This window comes from Megachile rotundata, chromosome 1 (genome assembly GCF_050947335.1).
Source record: "Megachile rotundata isolate GNS110a chromosome 1, iyMegRotu1, whole genome shotgun sequence".
In the NCBI taxonomy this organism is placed as follows: Eukaryota; Metazoa; Arthropoda; class Insecta; order Hymenoptera; family Megachilidae; genus Megachile; species Megachile rotundata.
The window spans coordinates 14,010,059-14,029,256 of NC_134983.1; the positions used below are offsets into that span (position 1 = coordinate 14,010,059).

Consider the following 19,198-nt stretch of genomic DNA (forward strand, 5'->3'; position numbering starts at 1 on the left):
CCAATATCCCCAAATCCCAATATCCCCAAATCCCAATATCCCCAAATCCCAATATCCCGGATTCCCAATATCTCCATATCCCCAGACGTCGAAACATTTACACATCTAAATTTCTAAATGCTAAAATTAGTACATAATAAAATCCCTAAAGTCCAATTTGCAAATCTTCACAACTAAAAGAATCCTCCTCTATAAAAATCCTCCAAACACCCAAATTCTCTGCTGTTATACTTTTGTATTCTTGAAATATCTTATACCCTAGAATAATTAACGCAATAAAAGTTTGCTGGTTAGTGACACATTAGCTAAGCCAGCAAGTTGACACATTTGAATTTGTATCAAGTAAAATGTATTTAACGCAAGAACGATTGTCACTTAAGTGCTGTTCATTTCTTCTCTACCTTGTGCAGGAAGGTCATATATGTATGTTGAACTGTCCTCTAGAAAAGACGGTTAACATTCAGCCGGCAGAAGGAATCGATTTCCAGCCACTTCGCCGTACTTGTTTCGAAATATCCTCTAGAATGGATTTTCAATCGATACGAGTCACTTTCATCATCAGACAGGAGGAGGGTAAACAGTATAATCGAAGCTCAAGTATAGCGTACACTCGGCGAGCTTTCTGAGGTGGATGAAACAGCTCGAGGGTCTAACAACACAATCAATTTTACAGAGAATTCAAAGAAATATTGTATAGAACGTGCAACTTGGTATTTATATTTTGTGACGAGTGGCTATTCATCAAGTTTATAATACTTGAATAGCTTTTAAAATTTCAATTTTTGAATAACAGGCGTAAAATTCGATTGTATTAACGTTACTTGCTGGTAAAGTATGTAATCTGACGAAAGATATAATTTATTTAATCGAAAGTCTTCAGGAATTACGTGCATTTAATTTTAGAAAACCAAACACATTTTTATATTTTTTCAGCTGGTACAACTCTGTCAATTGATCGACGACATGTTCACGGTGTTTTATCAAATTACTTTGAAATGCTATTCAATGGCATTTCAATCCTATTCATCAATTTTATTATCTTACGTAACCTAATTGCGTTCATATTGTCAGAAGGGTGAATCAAAATGTTCCCGCGGTGATATCAATGGTCTTCTGCTTAACAATAAAATCATCCAATATAGAACGTAATAGTCATTTCAAACAGCTGAAAAAATTACTTTAGAATTCAGTTATTTAAAACGCGATAGAGCGTGGGTTTAAAAATTGTGTCTCTGATTTCTACAAAATTCCGCGCGAAGCAAACGCTGTAAAACAATTAAGTACACGAACAACGTTCCGAACATTTTCTCGCGTTGATTTAATTAAAACGAGCAAGGATAAGAGGTAGAAAGAGAGAGCAAACAAGTTCTCAGACAGATGTGCAATTATGTAGACTATTTTCAGAAATTATTTTAACTCGATGATGTTACATCCACAAGTATACAACTTTCTGATGGTATTTTTATTTGACCTTTCATTCGGGGATGAGTTAATTCGTCGGTGAATTATTTACGCAACATCGAAGTAATTTAATTTTTTTTTCTTTATTATTATTTGTATTTTGTTCACCATGAGAATTTAGCGATAGAATGAAGTTTAGAATGAAATGTATACAGAACTGAACATTGTAATGAATTATAATATAACGTAGCATCATAACAATTTATCTATAAAATGAATTTTAAAATGAATTGTATACAGAACTAAACATTATAATGAATTATAACATAACGTAGTACAATTATAATATAATGTAAAGTATAATGAATTATGGTATACTGTCAAGCACAATGAATTATGATATAATGTAAAGTACAATAAATAATGATATAATATATATAATTATAACAAAATGCATTGACCATTAAAAAAATAGAAATTGCAATTCCAAAATTTGTATACGAAAATCAAGAAATTTAAAAACTCATAAAATTACAAATTTTTGCAAATCTTGTCACTTGAAGAATTTGAAAGGCCATTAGAAAGTTAGAAAATTAAAAAATGCAATTCCAGAATTTGTATACAAAAAATCAGGAAATTGAAAAATTCATAAAATTAAAAAATTTTTGCAAATCTAGCCACTTGAAGAATTTGAAAGGCCATTAGAAAATTAGAAAATTAAAAAATGCAATTCCAGAATTTGTATACAAAAAATCAGGAAATTGAAAAATTCATAAAATTAAAAATTTTTGCAAATCTAGCCACTTGAAGAATTTGAAAGGCCATTAGAAAGTTAGAAAATTAAAAAATGCAATTCCAGAATTTGTATACAAAAAATCAGGAAATTGAAAAATTCATAAAATTAAAAAATTTTTGCAAATCTAGCCACTTGAAGAATTTGAAAGGCCATTAGAAAATTAGAAAATCGAATCCCATAATTTATATAAAAAAATGAGGAAACTGAAAATTTCAAAAAATTACAAAATTTAGCAAATCTAGATACTTGCATTTAAAAGGCTAAAGCTTAAAAATTTCGTAAAATTTGCAAACATTATGCAAATTCGATATACTTGATGATTTTATCAGAGCTTGATTTCCGAAAATTGGATGGTACATTTACCCTAACATTTCTTGCTGGTTAGTCAAAAGGTTGGAAAATGACTACAGTGAGAGTTTGCAAAGAGGTTAGAACGCAGAGTGAATAATAATGAGCGACATGGGGCCGCGAGAACACCACCTTGGGCGTCTTTTCGTAAAAGGGCCGTTAAGGTGCTACCTTAACGATCCTTGAGGCCCCTCGTCGGGGTGGGGCCAAAGGCCACGTGGAATGCAGACACGTAATGCAAGCAGAATGCGCCCACGGACCGGCGACCGGTGGAATTATTATTGGATTCCATGGGACCCATGGGACCCCCTGGGCGTCGCTCTCAGGTACAAGTATCTAAGGGCGGACCGCCCCGCAAAACGGACTCGATTATTTTATTCGACGTATGAATTTCTATGTTGCTAACGTCTCAACATAGTGTCAGCTTTTTCTTCATAACTCCACATTTTTGTCAAAATCTGGTGACTCTTATTCAGTTAAACCCTTTACAAGTGACTCTCAGTATTTAGTTTCATACAGCAATCATGCTATATTTTCATATAACAATTCATAAATATAATATTTTCTAAATCTGTCTACTTTTAAATCATTGTCTACAAATGGTAGTACTAATAGAGATAGAATAATAGTTAATAAATCACTGATAATTAATAATGAAAAAATAAAACTTTTCAAGTAGACACTTTTAAAATTGCTACCCAAAAGTGTCTCCAAGTAAAAAGACTTAAAATCCCATACGTCTTCAAATCTCTATGGAAACTTGAACGACACTACTTCTACCCTGCACACATGTATCAAAATACATGCAATACAAATACAATTCTACATACAGTGAATTTATAAAAATTTTTCAACAACATTTATGTATTCGCTAAGTATAACATTCAACAACATTTGTGTATTTGAGTAAGTATAATATTCAACAGCATTTGTGTACTTGAATAATATATGGTTCATGTTAAAAAATATGATCGGAGGTTGAATGAGTTCATCGATTCAGTTCTTCGACAGAGACCGGATCACGAAAAAGTTGCAAAAGGATATGAACAAAGCCCTTCTGTCGTACGAATTTCCGTGTGCGTGTTCCTCGTTACATGGAAAATGTTTGTATAGAGAGAAACATGGATGAACAAGAGAATGAGCCTCCAGGTATGAACAGGTACGCGAACTGCTGGTTCTACGTTGTTCTGAACCGAGCAAAAAGTAGCACATTTATTCTTGTGTCCCTCCTCTGGATTCGGCTACGCCTTTGTTCTCCATTCGGAGCCAACATATTGATTCGTATCGATTACATTTGCAATCGTTACTCTGAGGTATCGTGGAACAAACGAGGCCCTGGAGGGATGGGGATTCTACTGTCAAACTTTTTCAATTTAGTCATTTGTTAATTAGTGACAGTAATCTAGTAATTCGTCTATTAATTCGTTCGAAAATTTAGGAAATTATTAATCTCAAAGTTTGATCATTTAGATACGTCATATCTTTTTAAATTGAGTATCTTTGAATTTTTTAAATAACCCAACAAAGACATAAAATTCACATCACTTTGCTACAGTAAATAAAATTTGCAAAGAACCGAGGCAAAAATATGAATTCGCAAAAATGAACCACATTATAAAATAAACTAAAGTAAAAAATAATAATTGAGAATAAAATATAATAAAACGAGAATACAAAAATATAATATACAACTGAATATTCATTAAATCACAAACAAAGGAGAAAATCTTTTAAAGCATCCGAATAGATAACAGTTTGAAAGGAAATTTTCAGTAGCCACTTCAGCGGAACTCTTTCGAACGTAATCTCGTGTTAACGAGGAGGAAATTGAAATCAAGAGAAATTGATTCAGCCTTAAATCGATCGCACTACGCGCACAAAACGTTTGAAAAACTTCGACGTGGAAATGGTAACCTTTACCCTTATCGTTTGCGGCAGACGTTACTTTGACTAATTCGCGTTCGTTCTGATTCACCGCATAGAACCGGTATCAACTTTTTTCTTTCTGTTTCATAAAAAGCGCGTCGTAACTTTTATCGTTCGATCGGATGGTTTACAGTAAAAACAAGTAAAACTTTTTTTTGTTGCTTCGCCGACAACAGTTTCTTCCGCGGTTGGAAAAACGTTCGAATATGTAATCTGTTCTCGACAGAACCTCCAGACATTTTAATTCGAAACTCGGTTTGTAACAAAGTTTATCAGCGTTTTACAGATGCAAGTGTAATTAGTAGCAATTGCGAAATATTTGAAATACACGGTAATTTGATCGAATATTTAATTTAATAATTTGGAATATATTTGTGCGGTGCATTTGAATGGCTTTTACAGAGATACTGAGTTTGTTTAATTATTAATTAGCTAGTGTTACATATGATCGAATATAAAAATAACTCAAATTGAATATTTTTGTACGAAGACAATGTTATGAAAGTAATAAAAAATAATTATTGTAAGACGCATGAAAATCGTTGGATATAACGATGTTAAAGAAAATAATAAAGAAAAATTGAAATACGGTATAATACGATCAACGAGAAAAACAAATTTAAATTTATGTTAAAATAAAAATGTTCAGATACCTTTAACGGTATAACATTTTTATGGACAAAAGTCGCAAGGTTGAACAGCGCCCTCAGCAACAACAGAAACTATATTTTACTTTTATAACGTGCCATAAAATGGAATGAACAGAAAAGGGAAACACTTCTACTTGTACAATAGGTTTCTTTTATTCCGGTTCACAATGAATTGCGAGAAAATGATTTGTCCATTTTCAGCGGCAGAAATGAGCTTTCGTTCAAAGCAAACGTAAAAATAAAAGATTGTACTAGAAACTACGTTAAAAATGAAAAATAACTTAAAAGCGACGATAAATGCACCATTTATGATCCATTAAGAACTTTTATGGCTTCAAGCACGCTTGTAAAATTAGGTATAAAATAGAAAGCAATAAGTTTTAATAAATTATATGAAATCTCTAGCTTTAATGTTCGATAGTGTTATTTAACAGAGAAATGTAATAATTAATAGATTTAACATGTTGAATACATATTAACACTGTGTCACAGTGGAAAGTGAAGTTTGTGGTCAGACACAGAAAACAGGTTAACAAGGGTATTTAAAATACAGTTTTCTAGGTGATTAACAGGTAACTAATTATTGTAATTTTAAGATAAAGACAACTGCAAAAAGTATTAGACATATTGCATTCTGCTTATGCAGATTATGTTAGAATTGAACTCAACTGCTGTGAAAATATCAATCTGATTTGTCCCGTTTGAACTGTCATGTGCGTCACAAGTGACGATGTTATAGGCCAAGGGTTAATCTTTCAATTTCACCTTTCAATTTAGTGTATATCAACGTTAAGAGCTGTCAAAAGTTTCTCATTTCCTGTAAATAATTTAGCACGATGGCTGCCGCAGTGAAAACGGGTATTTGTGACCAGACAGATTATTAACAAGTATACTTAATTTTTCAATTTTATCTTTTAATCCATGAGTGTACATATTGTCAACTTGTGAGTATACTAACTTACTGTCTCGACATAACAATCTCTTTCCGTTTGCTCCTTTTACATCGCTAATCACCCATCGCGTTAAAAACAACACAGATAATAAATAAGTAATATTTTTCGAAAAAAACTATTACAATTTAATAAGAGTTATTACGATTCGTCCTCACAGAGATTTTATCTCGAAGCCGGTATTCAATTTCGGTATGTCAGTGCAAGGATTGCGAAATGCGTAAATCTAGCCTATCAGCGGCAGATAAGAAAAGCAAATATCAAAAGAAACTAAAGGACATCGCTTAGAATGTACAGACTGTTATTCAGATTTTGATCCCATAACCGACGAGATAAAACTTTCAAGCGGCTCGAACGGGTGACTGCACGATCCACGGCGAGAGACCGGTTGAATAAAGCAAAAACTGAAACCACGAAAGCCCGGCTGGAATAATGCACGTACCCTACCGTTAAAAGCCATTCCGAATAACCGGCGCAATTAAAAATGCATTGGCCGCGTAATCCCCTTTTAAACGAGCAGCGAAGATATAGTCGGAACAGTTGATCCACTTGTAAATCGATCCAACATTGTACCCGCGGGATGGCCGGCGCAAGAAGGGAATCTATTTCGACCGAGGATCGATCTTGTCGCCGTTTCTGCACGGTCTCTATGTGAGAAACTTTTAATTGCGTTCCACGAGCTGTTTCGAGGACGGAAAGGGAGCAAGTCGCGGAAAGGAAGAAAATAGAAGCGAAACGGGGAGCAAGTTGGCCGAAGGAAGGCTAGCCAGACTCCGATACTTACATTGCACTCTGACGATCGTCAGATGGTATTGTCTCGGCAAATAAGATTGTTCCTCACTGGGAGACGGAGAGCGTGTTCAATCGAGGGGATGCACACAAATGGGACAAGTGTTTGAAATCGCGAGAACTGCTTTCGAGGCATACAACGAGAAATCGCTCGTTGAACATGTGTGACGAAGTACCGGCATATTTCGGATACCAGTTTCTTCCAGACGAACAAAAAATTCGCAATACTGGTGGAACAATTAATGTTTGCATTTCGGTGGTAGCTGAGGAATTGTACACGTGGCGGCCACGAGCGGTAGCAGTTCGATCTTATACAAGATCTTTGGAATTTTGGGATATTCGAGTTTGAGAAATTTGGAGGTTCGGATATTCTGTCATTTGGAAGACTTAGAGATTGCTGGTATTTGAGAGTGAGCTTAAGAATTTTGAAAGTGGGAGTTTGGGGAACTTGAGCTGGAAATCTTAATAATATCATGAATTCAGGAATTTTAGAAAATTTAAGAAATCTAAAAATTGGATAGAACTGAAGATTTGGAAATTGAAAAAATGTAGTTTTCTGAAATTTAGACAATATTTACCTTATTATAAACAAGATAGCAGTGATAGATAGATGTATACTTTATTATGTAAATATGTGAATATATCATATGTGTAATATGAATGTACATATGTATATTATGTACAAATATGAATTATGAATACTACACATATAGAACAGTGCTACAATTTTGTTTCACCGAATACACAGCCACGTTAAAAACGTACAACAGCTTGATTACGAATTGAGTTTTTTTTAATTACAATGCAAGATTTATATACGCATTCTCGTCATAAATAACAAAAGAAAAAGTCATTGCGCATTCGCACGTCTAGGCTGTGAATTAAAGAAACAATAATAACGCAAAATGGTTGGTCAGGGATTAATATCCCGAGAGTAAGGAGGAATAGAAAGTAACAAGAAAAAAGAAATTCAATCTAAACGGTTGAACAAAAGAGGCAGGAATACGTAAATGTACGAAGTAAAAGGAGAAAAATGTAAAAAGGAGTACGCTGATATCCAGGCTGAAAACACGCCTCCAACTAGGTATTTCAATTTAATCAACTACCGAAAAAAAACTTCTAATATCGGGAAAATGCTTTTGCCTGGAGGCTGTACGAGCCGTGGAAGTAAGTACGAAAAATATGGAGGTGAACAAGGTACTGCAGGTAAAATAGCATCGAAGTTCGTGTATAACGGACAGTGCCGGATTAAGAACCCGCAGGGGCCCCAGACGCCTAAAATACTGGCTTACCTAATAGTTTTGCCGAAACTTTGCACAAAAGTTTCGTCGTTTCTCGATTACGAATCTTATGTGACTGAAAACTTATTGCATAAAATGTTAATTATTTCTTCAATGTATAAAGGGAATTGTGTTTCCTAAAGAGGTACTCGAATCTTATGTATGGGGTTAAAACTTTATTATATAATATATTAATCCTTTGCCTTACGATTTAAATTCAATAAACAACAGTGCGTTTAATAAACAACATGATCGTTTTGTTCATGTTTGGCTAGATAGATACTGAGGCGCCATTGTAAACTAAGGGATTAATTATTGTTTCGATATATAAGAAGTATGTGACCAGAAACATATTGTGTAAAATATCAATGATTTTTTTAATAAATAAGAAGAATTGTTATTGGTCAAGCTCTTTATTCAATCGATGATTGCGTTACTGTACTTACTTTTATTTATTTGTGATCATTTAATACAATTGCATTGTATACTATATTCGGCTTAACTCATTGCTAGAATTATATTAAGTTGAGCAATTTGATAAAAAAATATTTTTAACAAAAGTTTATTAACTTTCAGTCACCTACGAATTGCAATATTTGAAATGAACAAAAATATTGAAATTTCTAGGATTCTCAAGTTTCCGAATTTCTGAAAAAAAACTTTCCAATTGCCTTTCCAAATTTAGAAATGACCGAATTCCTAACGTCCCAAATCCTGACACTCAAATCCTCCAATCTCTACATCTCAAATCTCCAAATCCCAAAATTTCAAATCCCCAAAATCCTCAAACCCTTAATCTTGAACCTTGAACCTCCTTAATCTTGAACCTTCACAAATCCCAAAACCCTAAATACCCCAAATACCCAAAATCCCCAAAATCTCTAAATCTCCAAATCCTTAAATCTTGAACCTCCAAATCCCAAAACCCTAAATACCCCAAATCCCCAAAATCCCCCAAATCTCCAAATCTTCAAGTCCTTAAATCTTGAACTTTCAAATCCCAAAACCCTAAATACCCCAAATCCCCAAAATCCCCCAAACCTCCAAATCTTCAAATCCTTAAATCTTGAACCTCCAAATCCCAAAACCCTAAATACCTTAAATCCCCAAAATCCCCCAAATCTTCAAAGCCTTAAATCTTGACCTCCAAGTCCCAAAACCCTAAATACCCCAAATCTCCAAATCTTCAAATCCTTAAATCTTGAACCTCCAAATCCCAAAACCCTAAATACCCCAAATCCCCAAAATCCCCCAAACCTCCAAATCTTCAAATCCTTAAATCTTGAACCTCCAAATCCCAAAACCCTAAATACCTTAAATCCCCAAAATCCCCCAAATCTTCAAAGCCTTAAATCTTGACCTCCAAGTCCCAAAACCCTAAATACCCCAAATCTCCAAATCTTCAAATCCTTAAATCTTGAACCTCCAAATCCCAAAACCCTAAATCCCCAAAATCCCCAAAATCCCCAAAATCCCCAAATCCTTAAATCCTTAAATATCAACCTCCCAAATCCCAAGTCCCAAACTCGTAAATCTCTAAAGCTTGAAATCCCAAAATCCAAAATTCTGAAACTCCCCAAATCTAAAAACCTTCAAAACCCCCGAAGTCACCCAATTCCAAAATCTCCAGATCGTGAAATTTTCGTGGCAAACATGATTGGGCAAGATCTGTCGTTCTCAGCCGCGCATCGAGCGCATCTGGCACGACGAACAAAACCTTCTCACAGAACCACAGTATCGCATGTTCGAAACCGATACTCCGCACTCTACACGCTTATTATATATTACGCATTCTTTCTTTCGTCTTTTGAACAGCGTCTTCTTGCCACCAACGTGATACGAGTCGTTCAAAGTGCATTATTACGACGGCCCTTGGTGTCATTCGCCTATCGCTCCTCGCAATATGCGAATCGCTATGCCACGCGAAGCTGGACGATCGCGCCAACTGAAATTTACGACTCGTGTCGCAATTTATAGCATCTATTCATTTCGTTCCTAGCCGTCGCTTCTCGTTGTTCCCTTGCTTTTAGAGTTGTACGCGTTTCCCATTTTGATGTTGCCGCGTCGATCATCTGGTAAAAAACTGTTGACGCACAGAACGCAACGATCGATCGTCCTTTAACGCTACGACTGTAACGTAGCACAAAAATTCAACTTTTTAAGTGCAACGTCGTGGTATCTCTTCGATTGAATGGGTTTCAAAGGAAAAGTGGCTTTAAATTGTCGATTCTGCGTGGAATCGTGAAGTGTGACTATGTGATTCGAGGATTTGGAGACTTTGGGTATTTGGAAAGAGAAGAGTAAAGAAGCAAGTTCAAGTGTTTAAAGCTAGTGTCAACGTAGACAAGTGTACAGAATAAAGTAAAAGATTGTAAATGTATTTGAGCTCCAAAGGAACTCACCGCTAGGTTTAACAACTTGAAATAGTAACTTTTTAACTGAATCTATATCGCGTGCGACAAACGCAGTGAAGAATAGAACTAGTAATAGAAAGCTAAGTTACAAAGAATTCATTGAATTTTCCAATTAGAAAGTTTCCTAGCTACCTGTCGTACAAAACCTGAGTGTAGTAGCATAAACTAGTTACGATGTTGATATCAAGTGTCGATATTAGGTACAGTTACCCTACATTCATTCTCGGTGCATCGTTCGGAAAGTTCACGCCTACATTGGCGGTCATTCCAGAATTCAAGATTAACCAAGCCAGCAGTTTCCACGAAGTTCTCGCGATCATTTAAATTAATAGCCCCTAATCCGCGACAGGCCAAACATATCGTCCCCGCAAATTGGTTCCGTCCATTTCCCTCCTAAATAAAAAGCAAATTTATGGAAATGCGTACAATGCACCAAAGTGCATAATGCCGGTTCCACGGAATTCCAGGCGTTCTTTGCTGCCGGCGCTAATATCAATAACAATGAAAGCAAAAATATAACGCGTACGAATCCGCAGGTAGATGATTCGAGATGCGAGTTGGGTCCTCTGACAAAATGTACAAAAAAGATCCGAGGAATTCTGCACCGGTGCTCGAGAAATCGTGCGGAATGGTCGCTCGTAAGCGACGCCGTTTATTTTACCAAAGAACGCCGACAAATTTTTTCATTCATCATCGTGTCTTATTTTCGTATACCCGCCGTTTGATGATCGGAATAAAATGTCGTCGCATAACGTTTGTATGATTACCATCCTAGTTGAGTAAAGATAAATATCGTTTATTTCGAACGATGATTAATCGCTGATTTGAAGTCGAGGTACTATAGTACTTTTGTTCAGAGTTTCAGAAGTGTCACGAATGGACGTGAGAATTTTGGTGTCCTCCTCCAAAATTCCAAAATTCCAAAAGCTTCAATTCCAAGATTTCCCAATTCCAAGATTCCCCAATTCCAAGATTTCCCAATTCCAAGATTCCCCAATATCAAGATTTCCCAATTCCAAAATTCCTCAATTTCAAAATTCCCCAATTCCAAGATTCCCCAATTTCAAGATTCCCCAATTCCAAAATTCCTCAATTTCAAAATTCCCCAATTCCAAGATTCCCCAATTTCAAGATTCCCCAATTTCAAGATTCCCCAATTCCAAGATTTCCCAATTCCAAGATTCCCCAATTTCAAGATTCCCCAATTCCAAGATTCCCCAATTTCAAGATTCCCCAATTTCAAAATTCCCCAATTCTCAAATTCCCCAATTCCAAAATTCCCCAATTCCAAATTCTACCAATTCCAAAAATACCCCGTTCCAAAATTCCCCAATTCCAAATTCTACCAATTCCAAAAATCCCCCGTTCCAAAATTCCCCAATTCCAAAATTCTTCAATTCCAAAATTTTCCAATTCCAAAATTCCCCATTTCCCAAATTCCCTGATTCCAAAAATCCCCTATTCCAAAAATCCCCAATTCCAGACATCCCCAATTCCAAAATTCCCCAATTCCAAAATTCTCTAATTCCAGACATCCCCAATTCCAAAATTCCCCAATTCCCAAATTCCCTGATTCCAAAAATCCCCTATTCCAAAAATCCCCAATTCCAAAAATCTCCAATTCCAAAATTCAGAAATTCAAAAACTCCAAATTCCAAAATTCCTAATTTTCCAATTTCCAAATCTCCAAATTTTCAATTCTCGGTCACCAAACAGTATGAATAAAGTACGACATTCACTTCTCTCGTTTGAAAATTCCCAGTCTTTAATGTGAACAACCCACGTCATCGAATTTTCCAAAGAAAACGTGAAAGCTGACAAGAACCAGTTCAACATTTTACAACTTTTGACTGTAAACCGAATAAGAATCTGACGATGAAGTTTCATAACTTTGAAACTACTTCGGGATAAGCACCGTCGTTTATTTTGTCAAGATAAACTAAAATTTTTCTAATTAGTTCCGTACTGCAGCCTTATTATATTGGTCGAGTGTAATCTGACTGGAAAATTGCAAAAGGAAACTTAGTTAAATTTATTCCAAGGTTTTTTAAGTTTATCTTCAATGTTTAATAAATTCCGCTGTTCGCCTTATCGAACACAGCATAAGATCAACAAGTTATCTGTATAATTATTGAATCATTTTTTATTTACAGAACAATTAAGCTAATTACAGGTATTTATGCGTGGCGTACACAAATTTGTATAGAATAATAATTTTTCTTTATTATTAGCTGCTTTAATTTGCTATTAACTTACGCCGCGGTTTATGTATGCTAACGATATTCGCATTGCTAATGAACTTTTTTATTAAAAATCGTGTCAGCTCGATAGTAATTTTTTACGGGAAAAATATAACGGATTGGTTTCTTAATATAAATTAAAGTGTAATATCTGTCGGAGTAAATTATAGAGGAATATACAATACAACTACATTTTACTAAAGAAAATTATTATTACTTCAAGTACTCAAATTGTATAAAATGAGTTAACGTAAAAAGTTCACAAAAATTCCTGACCAAAAATGTTTTGCACAAAATAATCGTTAAATAATTCTTTTCTAATAACCTAAAAAAAACTAAAACTAGCAGCAAGATAAGCCACCTTACACTTTCTTCTACTCAATTTAATTTATAAAAAGCAGACGTTACTATTATTTAATTATGTTATCTTAATTGTAAGGAAAATAATCAAAGAGATATTCGTAAGTTAATAGGTATTTGTCTGACCATACTCGTACGTGAAATGGTTTGCAAAAGGTGAATGCTCTATCGATCGTTGTGATTGTTATAATGGTTATCAACTATACATGATCGTACACGGAACATTCGCTTAATTATTAAGTATCAAGAACCGGCGATTGTAATCTTTAAAATAGTAGCTTGTCAAAAAAACTAGGTAAATTGGTGTCGAGAAGAAAATTTAACCTTTCGCTACGAGAAAATATTTTCTCGATGTGTTAATCATTTTGATTCTTGCTGAATGTGTTTACCCTTTAACTTTCATTTAAAAACTTCAAAATTATATTTGTTACTATGTTATATTTATGTTACTCGAAATTAATCAATTATTCAGAGAACTACTTTTTATTCCAGATGTCTCCTCTCTGAGTTGGTAGTTTTTAATAAAATACAGCAAATGTATATGCGAATACTCTTTCTTCAAGAAGATTATACACGGCCTTGAAGCTTATACTTTATGTTAAAACTTCTGAGTATAATGTTTATTATATTAAGTGAAAGAGTGGAACACTTAAGAGTGGAACAAAGGCTAACTCCAGCAATGATTGCACTTTCATACATGAAAACTCGGAAAGAGACACGTATACACAGTGATGTTACACTAAATGATACATGTCTCTGTTAACACTAAAACCACCAAACCGGTCAAATGTTCCACAAGATCCTTATTATAAATTACACAATTTGTTGAAGTGATTCTCCTGATATCTGCATTGATCCACATCAAGATTAATTAATATGTATACTAATTCATGGTTTGTCGTTTGTTAATTTATTATTTGACTTCGTCTTTCATCTCAAATTAAGTGCACAGCCGGTACGTTTAGTGTTAAAAATATACCTATGAACATCCTATGAAAAGCATGATGAATAAAGATCTTGACTAATAATTCTTCTTACATATTAACGTGATTCTCAATACAAAATTACTCAACTTACACATGAATATTTCCAGTAATAAGATTTGTAATTGAATATCTGATTAAAGAAAGAACAAACTCGTTGACCAAACCGAGTATTTGCAGACACTCTGCGGAAACGCGAAATTGTAAGAACGAAGTATAAAAGGCACACGAGGGACAAAAGAAGAATCAGTCTAAAGAGGTGATGAAGATGTGTTAGAATTGTTTTGGTAGGTACTTACCTTCTCGACGAGCGCCGGCCCGTTTTCCATCGCATGCATAATGGCGTCCGAAATGCGGGTGTCCAACTGTCTGACAGCCCTCTCGGCATTCAGGCCCAACGGATCGTTACGACCATCGACCGCCACCACCAGCCTCTCGACCGTTTCCACGTAACCGGACCATGCGAGGTCTAGTTCCGATGCTGGTTCCGTCAAGCAACCCCTGTAACAACGTTATTTTCGTCACAAAGTGCTGGTTGGACAAATTTGTATAATTTATGGCTGGTTTCAAGGTTTTTATCAATTTAAGATGTCGAAATTTCAAGATTTTAAAGTTTTAAAATTTCAGGAGTTCAAGACTTCAAGGTTTCACAATTTAAAAATCTTCAAATAATTAAATTTATAAATTTCACGAAACATGTACATAAATCGCAATTATCGACTTTAACAAATCTTCATTTTTCCTAAAATTCAATTCTCAAATTCCATGAAATTTTCAAAGCTTTAAGTACCTTGTAAATTCCTAAGTCTACAAATTTTCAAATCTTCCCCTTTTTCCCAAATTCTCAAACTCCCAAGTTAATACGGTTTCAAATTTCCAATTTCATCAAGTTTCAGATCTTTAATTTCTCAAATGTCCAAATTCCTAACTCCCACCTCTCCAAATCCTTATATCCCCAAATCCTTAAACCCACAAATTGCAAATTCCCCAAATCCTTAAATTACCACAGTTCCAAATTCTTAATTTCCCAAATGTCCAAATCCCTAAATTCCCAAATCCTGAAATCCCCAAATTCCTTAGATCCCCAATACATTAGATCCGAAAAATCCCAAAAACCCTAAATCCTCAAATCCCTAAATCCTCAAATCCCTAAATCCTCAAATCCCTAAATCACCAAATCCCTAAATCCTCAAATCCCTGAATTCTCAGATCCCTAAATCCTCAGATCCCTGAATCCTTAAATTCCTGAATCCTCAAATCCCTGAATCCTCAAATCCCTAAATCCTCAGATCCCTAAATCCTCAGATCCCTAAATTCTCAGATCCCTAAATCCCCAAATCCCTAAATCCTCAGATCCCTAAATCCCCAAATCCCTAAATCCTCAAATCCCTGAATTCTCAGATCCCTGAATTCTCAGATCCCTAAATCCTCAGATCCCTGAATCCTCAAATTCCTGAATCCTCAAATCCCTAAATCCTCAAATCCCTAAATTCTCAAATCCCTAAATCCTCAAATTCCTAAATCCTCAAATCGCCAATTCCCAAATTTCCAAATCTCCCAATACCAAATTTCTAATTTTTAATTTTGAAATTTTCTAAAGTTGCAAAGTTCCGAATTTCCAAGTCCACAATTCCTAAATCTTAAAGCGTTGAATTTTCACATTAATTAGTCAAATTTTTCGAAATACTATTATTCCACATCAAGTACACATGGTCCATATTTGTTGTTATTTATTGCATAGAATTTCGATGAGGTTTCTCGTATAAGAATTTTAGCGATATCATTTCTGAAGAATGCTTATGCTTTTTATTTTCTCTTTTTCAAGGTATCCAGTCATTTCAAAAGTATATTCTGCTGACTCACTTTGTGACTCACTCCGAACGTGTTTAGGCTTGTTTTGACGTGTCCAGCACGTACTTTTTAAGTTTTTAAGTTATTGACCCTGCTTTGGGCGTATATAGTAGCACCATGATTAATGCTGCTATGAATTTAAAGAAGTTAACATTTGATATTTAAAATTCGGGAGCTTGGCAATTTCGAAATTGAAAATTTAATAAATTTGACATTTGGAAGATTGATGAACTTAGTAATTTAAGAATTTAACTTCATAATTTATTAATCTGGAAATCTGAAAAGTTTGGAATCTGTTTGGAATTCTTTAACTTGTCCATTTAAAATCTGCATATTCAGCAGCATGAGAATTTGAGTTATATTAAATTAAACGAGTCAGCAAAGTTCCCAGAATCGATCCCGAATATCGAATATTCCGTAACCATTTGGAACACTATATCTGCAGTTGCAATTAATTGCAATTAGATCATTTTCCCGGTATTCCTGTGCATTTCATCCCACAAATCAAAATTATAAAAATACTATTCGTAGAATTTGTAGAATCATGAAATCGTCCCCGACACGAAGTGCTTTCAAAACGCATTTTGGTTCACTCCCACGTGCTCTCTCTATATTTAGATTTCAAGTGAACGGTTTCAGTGGTTTCATCGAGCGTGTACACGTACCGGATAAATTAACCACAAAAGAATCACAGTGACCCCAGGAATCCGGAAATCAATCGATCAAACCGCTTGCGGTTATTTGCAATTTACATCTGATGAATTTACACGGATTATGATTATAAAGTTGTACTGCATTCGTGCTAAACGCTTGTACAAAAGAGACTACTTCATGAAAAATCTTTGTATAAAATATAGCAACACCACAAAAATTTAAAAAAAATTAAACATTCACGGTTTAAGAAAGTAAATTCTTATCGAGCTTCTTCCGTATCACCCTTACTAATGGACCTTTATGGCAACTTTACAAATGGACAACAGCAATACAAAGTGATCTCGTATAACATTATGATGATGCCTTAAACAACTTTCATTTAAAATACCCTTAAGCTTACATTTTAATTTTTCGTATATTTTAGAGTGTGCCTCATTCTCTCTATCACTATCAGTGAAAAGGATATTTTCAAAATCATGGGAGAGTTCCCAAAGTCGTCACAAATGATACTCACGATCTACAATCTACACCTTACTACACTATGTCAGTAGCAGGTGTTACTACCCTTGCTAGTAGGTAGTCGAATTCTTGAAAGAGACAAAAAAGGAATCATTTTATAACAAACCGGCAAAGAAACGCAAAAGATCGACAACTGTCTAGGTTACTATCACCAGTTGCTGCCATAGTGTACTGTTCATAACGTAACAAGCTCATTTTCACAATGAAATATGACTAAGAAAATACTACAAAGTTAATGTATTAGAGCGTATCAGCAAATGACTCTATCCACTCAACCGACCGCAGACTCACACGAATACAAGATATTTCGAAAAGAGGAAAACCGGCAAAAAAAAATGAGAAAAAACTATAATACCAACTGTTCTATTGTTCGAAAGTCTGACAACACGATGAAACCCCGTGGACCGGGTATCTTGAATTTTTCAGCGAGCACACGGTCGAAAGGATCCCCCAGAGAAGGTAGGGACGTCAGGATGACTAATGCGATTGAAAATTGACAAAAGGCCGCGGTGAATAGGTTCGCCGGTACGGCTACAGTAATTACGAGAGTCGGCTACATCGTGCTCACCTCATGACATTAGTGCAGAATCCGCTGCAGGGCCTAACCGAGGGACCGATGCCCTTGCACCTTGGACAATAGGTCATCCTTAGCAACGCGCTGTAGCAGGCTTCCTGCTGAGGGCTGGTACCGGAAAACAGCACGCTGTCGGTTCTGTCCAGAACCGTTTTGCCGAGAGTCAACGCTTGCACCAATACCCTGGTGGCTTCGAGACTCTTGCTGACCGATTTCGACACCTGTTTCGGTATATCGCCAAACGGCTGGATCTCGTCCATCGTCTCGTACAAGCAGGTCTTGAACTTCTCCGTGAAATCTTGCTCGTACTGGTCCGGGTTCACGGCTTTGTGGTACGCGATCGGAAATAGTTTCGTGAAGAACTCGATGAAACGTTCTTGAAGCATCTCGCGTGTGAGAGGCTGCTGCAAGGTGTCCGGCGTGTTGCTGGCTGACACGTAGTCGACCATCGCTTGGTACAACGCTTTTATCGACGGTCTGCTCAACACCGCCATTGTACGGTACACTTGATCGAAGAGGGTTAAGGTTTTGTTCTCCGATTGCATCGCGAGCATCGTTACTGTTTCTGAAAACAAAACAGGAAGATTAAAGAGCTTGTGTCGCAACGAGGGAACATTAATCGTGATCGACACTTTTGAGTATGCTATATTTCATTTATTTCTAATATACAATGAGTTGGATACATGATCATATACACCACTGGAATTAAGCTGACTAATTATTTTGGAAGTTCCTATTAAAAAATTGCTTAAGAGACAGAACTGTGAAAACTTCGACCTGTTTGCCGTTGAAACAAACTATTATAAAAATGACTGTTTAATTTAACACAAAATAATTTTCTAAATCCCTTGTATCGTAATTTGCGTCCAAATATTTCACCTAGCAGTATTTTAGCTAAATTTTATGCACGTTGCAGGATTATAAGCATAATCTATATCACGAACGAGACCCGTAGATTTAATGAAAATTCCGTGAAAATAAATTGTTCTGTTATTAGCGGTGAAATATTATACGAAGTTTGGAAGTGTATCGTGGCATCGTCTTGTGAAAGAAAATTTTGTAGCTATCGCCGTGGTACATTGATCGTAAAAGTATCGCAATAACAGTAACAAGTTCCTCGAAGTAGCTGGGAATTACAAGGGTGAGAAGATTTTATAGTTAACGCAACAGCGCGTGGATCGTAAAGGCGGGACAGTAACGCTAACGAGAACATTTATCGAAGTTAACCAGAGTTTATTGAGATAAAATATCTTATGGTATACGTGATCAGATGCAAACACTTTACAATAATTTCATTCTCGTAAAAATGTCTGATGTTCCATTTTCGATCTTGCAACAGCTGCTGCCATTTCAATTTCTCCGTCTGTTTTATCGTTTTAGTCTGCAAATGAAATCAACTGCGATAATGGATGACAGTTGCAATAATTTATAAAACTTTAACTTGGCTACTTTCAATGCGAGTA

General features: G+C 35.4%; 1 protein-coding gene across 2 annotated transcripts in view; it reads right to left on the reverse strand.

Moving 5' to 3' along the window:
* Positions 1-19,198, reverse strand: part of dally (division abnormally delayed protein) — a 142,894-nt gene that overhangs the window by 86,052 nt on the left and 37,644 nt on the right. For both annotated transcript variants that reach the window (XM_003701239.3, XM_076532287.1), the window contains exons 3-4: positions 17,730-18,300; positions 14,437-14,638 (exon numbers count right to left, since the gene is read on the reverse strand). In XM_003701239.3, the coding sequence (XP_003701287.2) occupies positions 14,437-14,638; positions 17,730-18,300 (773 nt within the window). The remainder of the gene's footprint in view (positions 1-14,436; positions 14,639-17,729; positions 18,301-19,198) is intronic.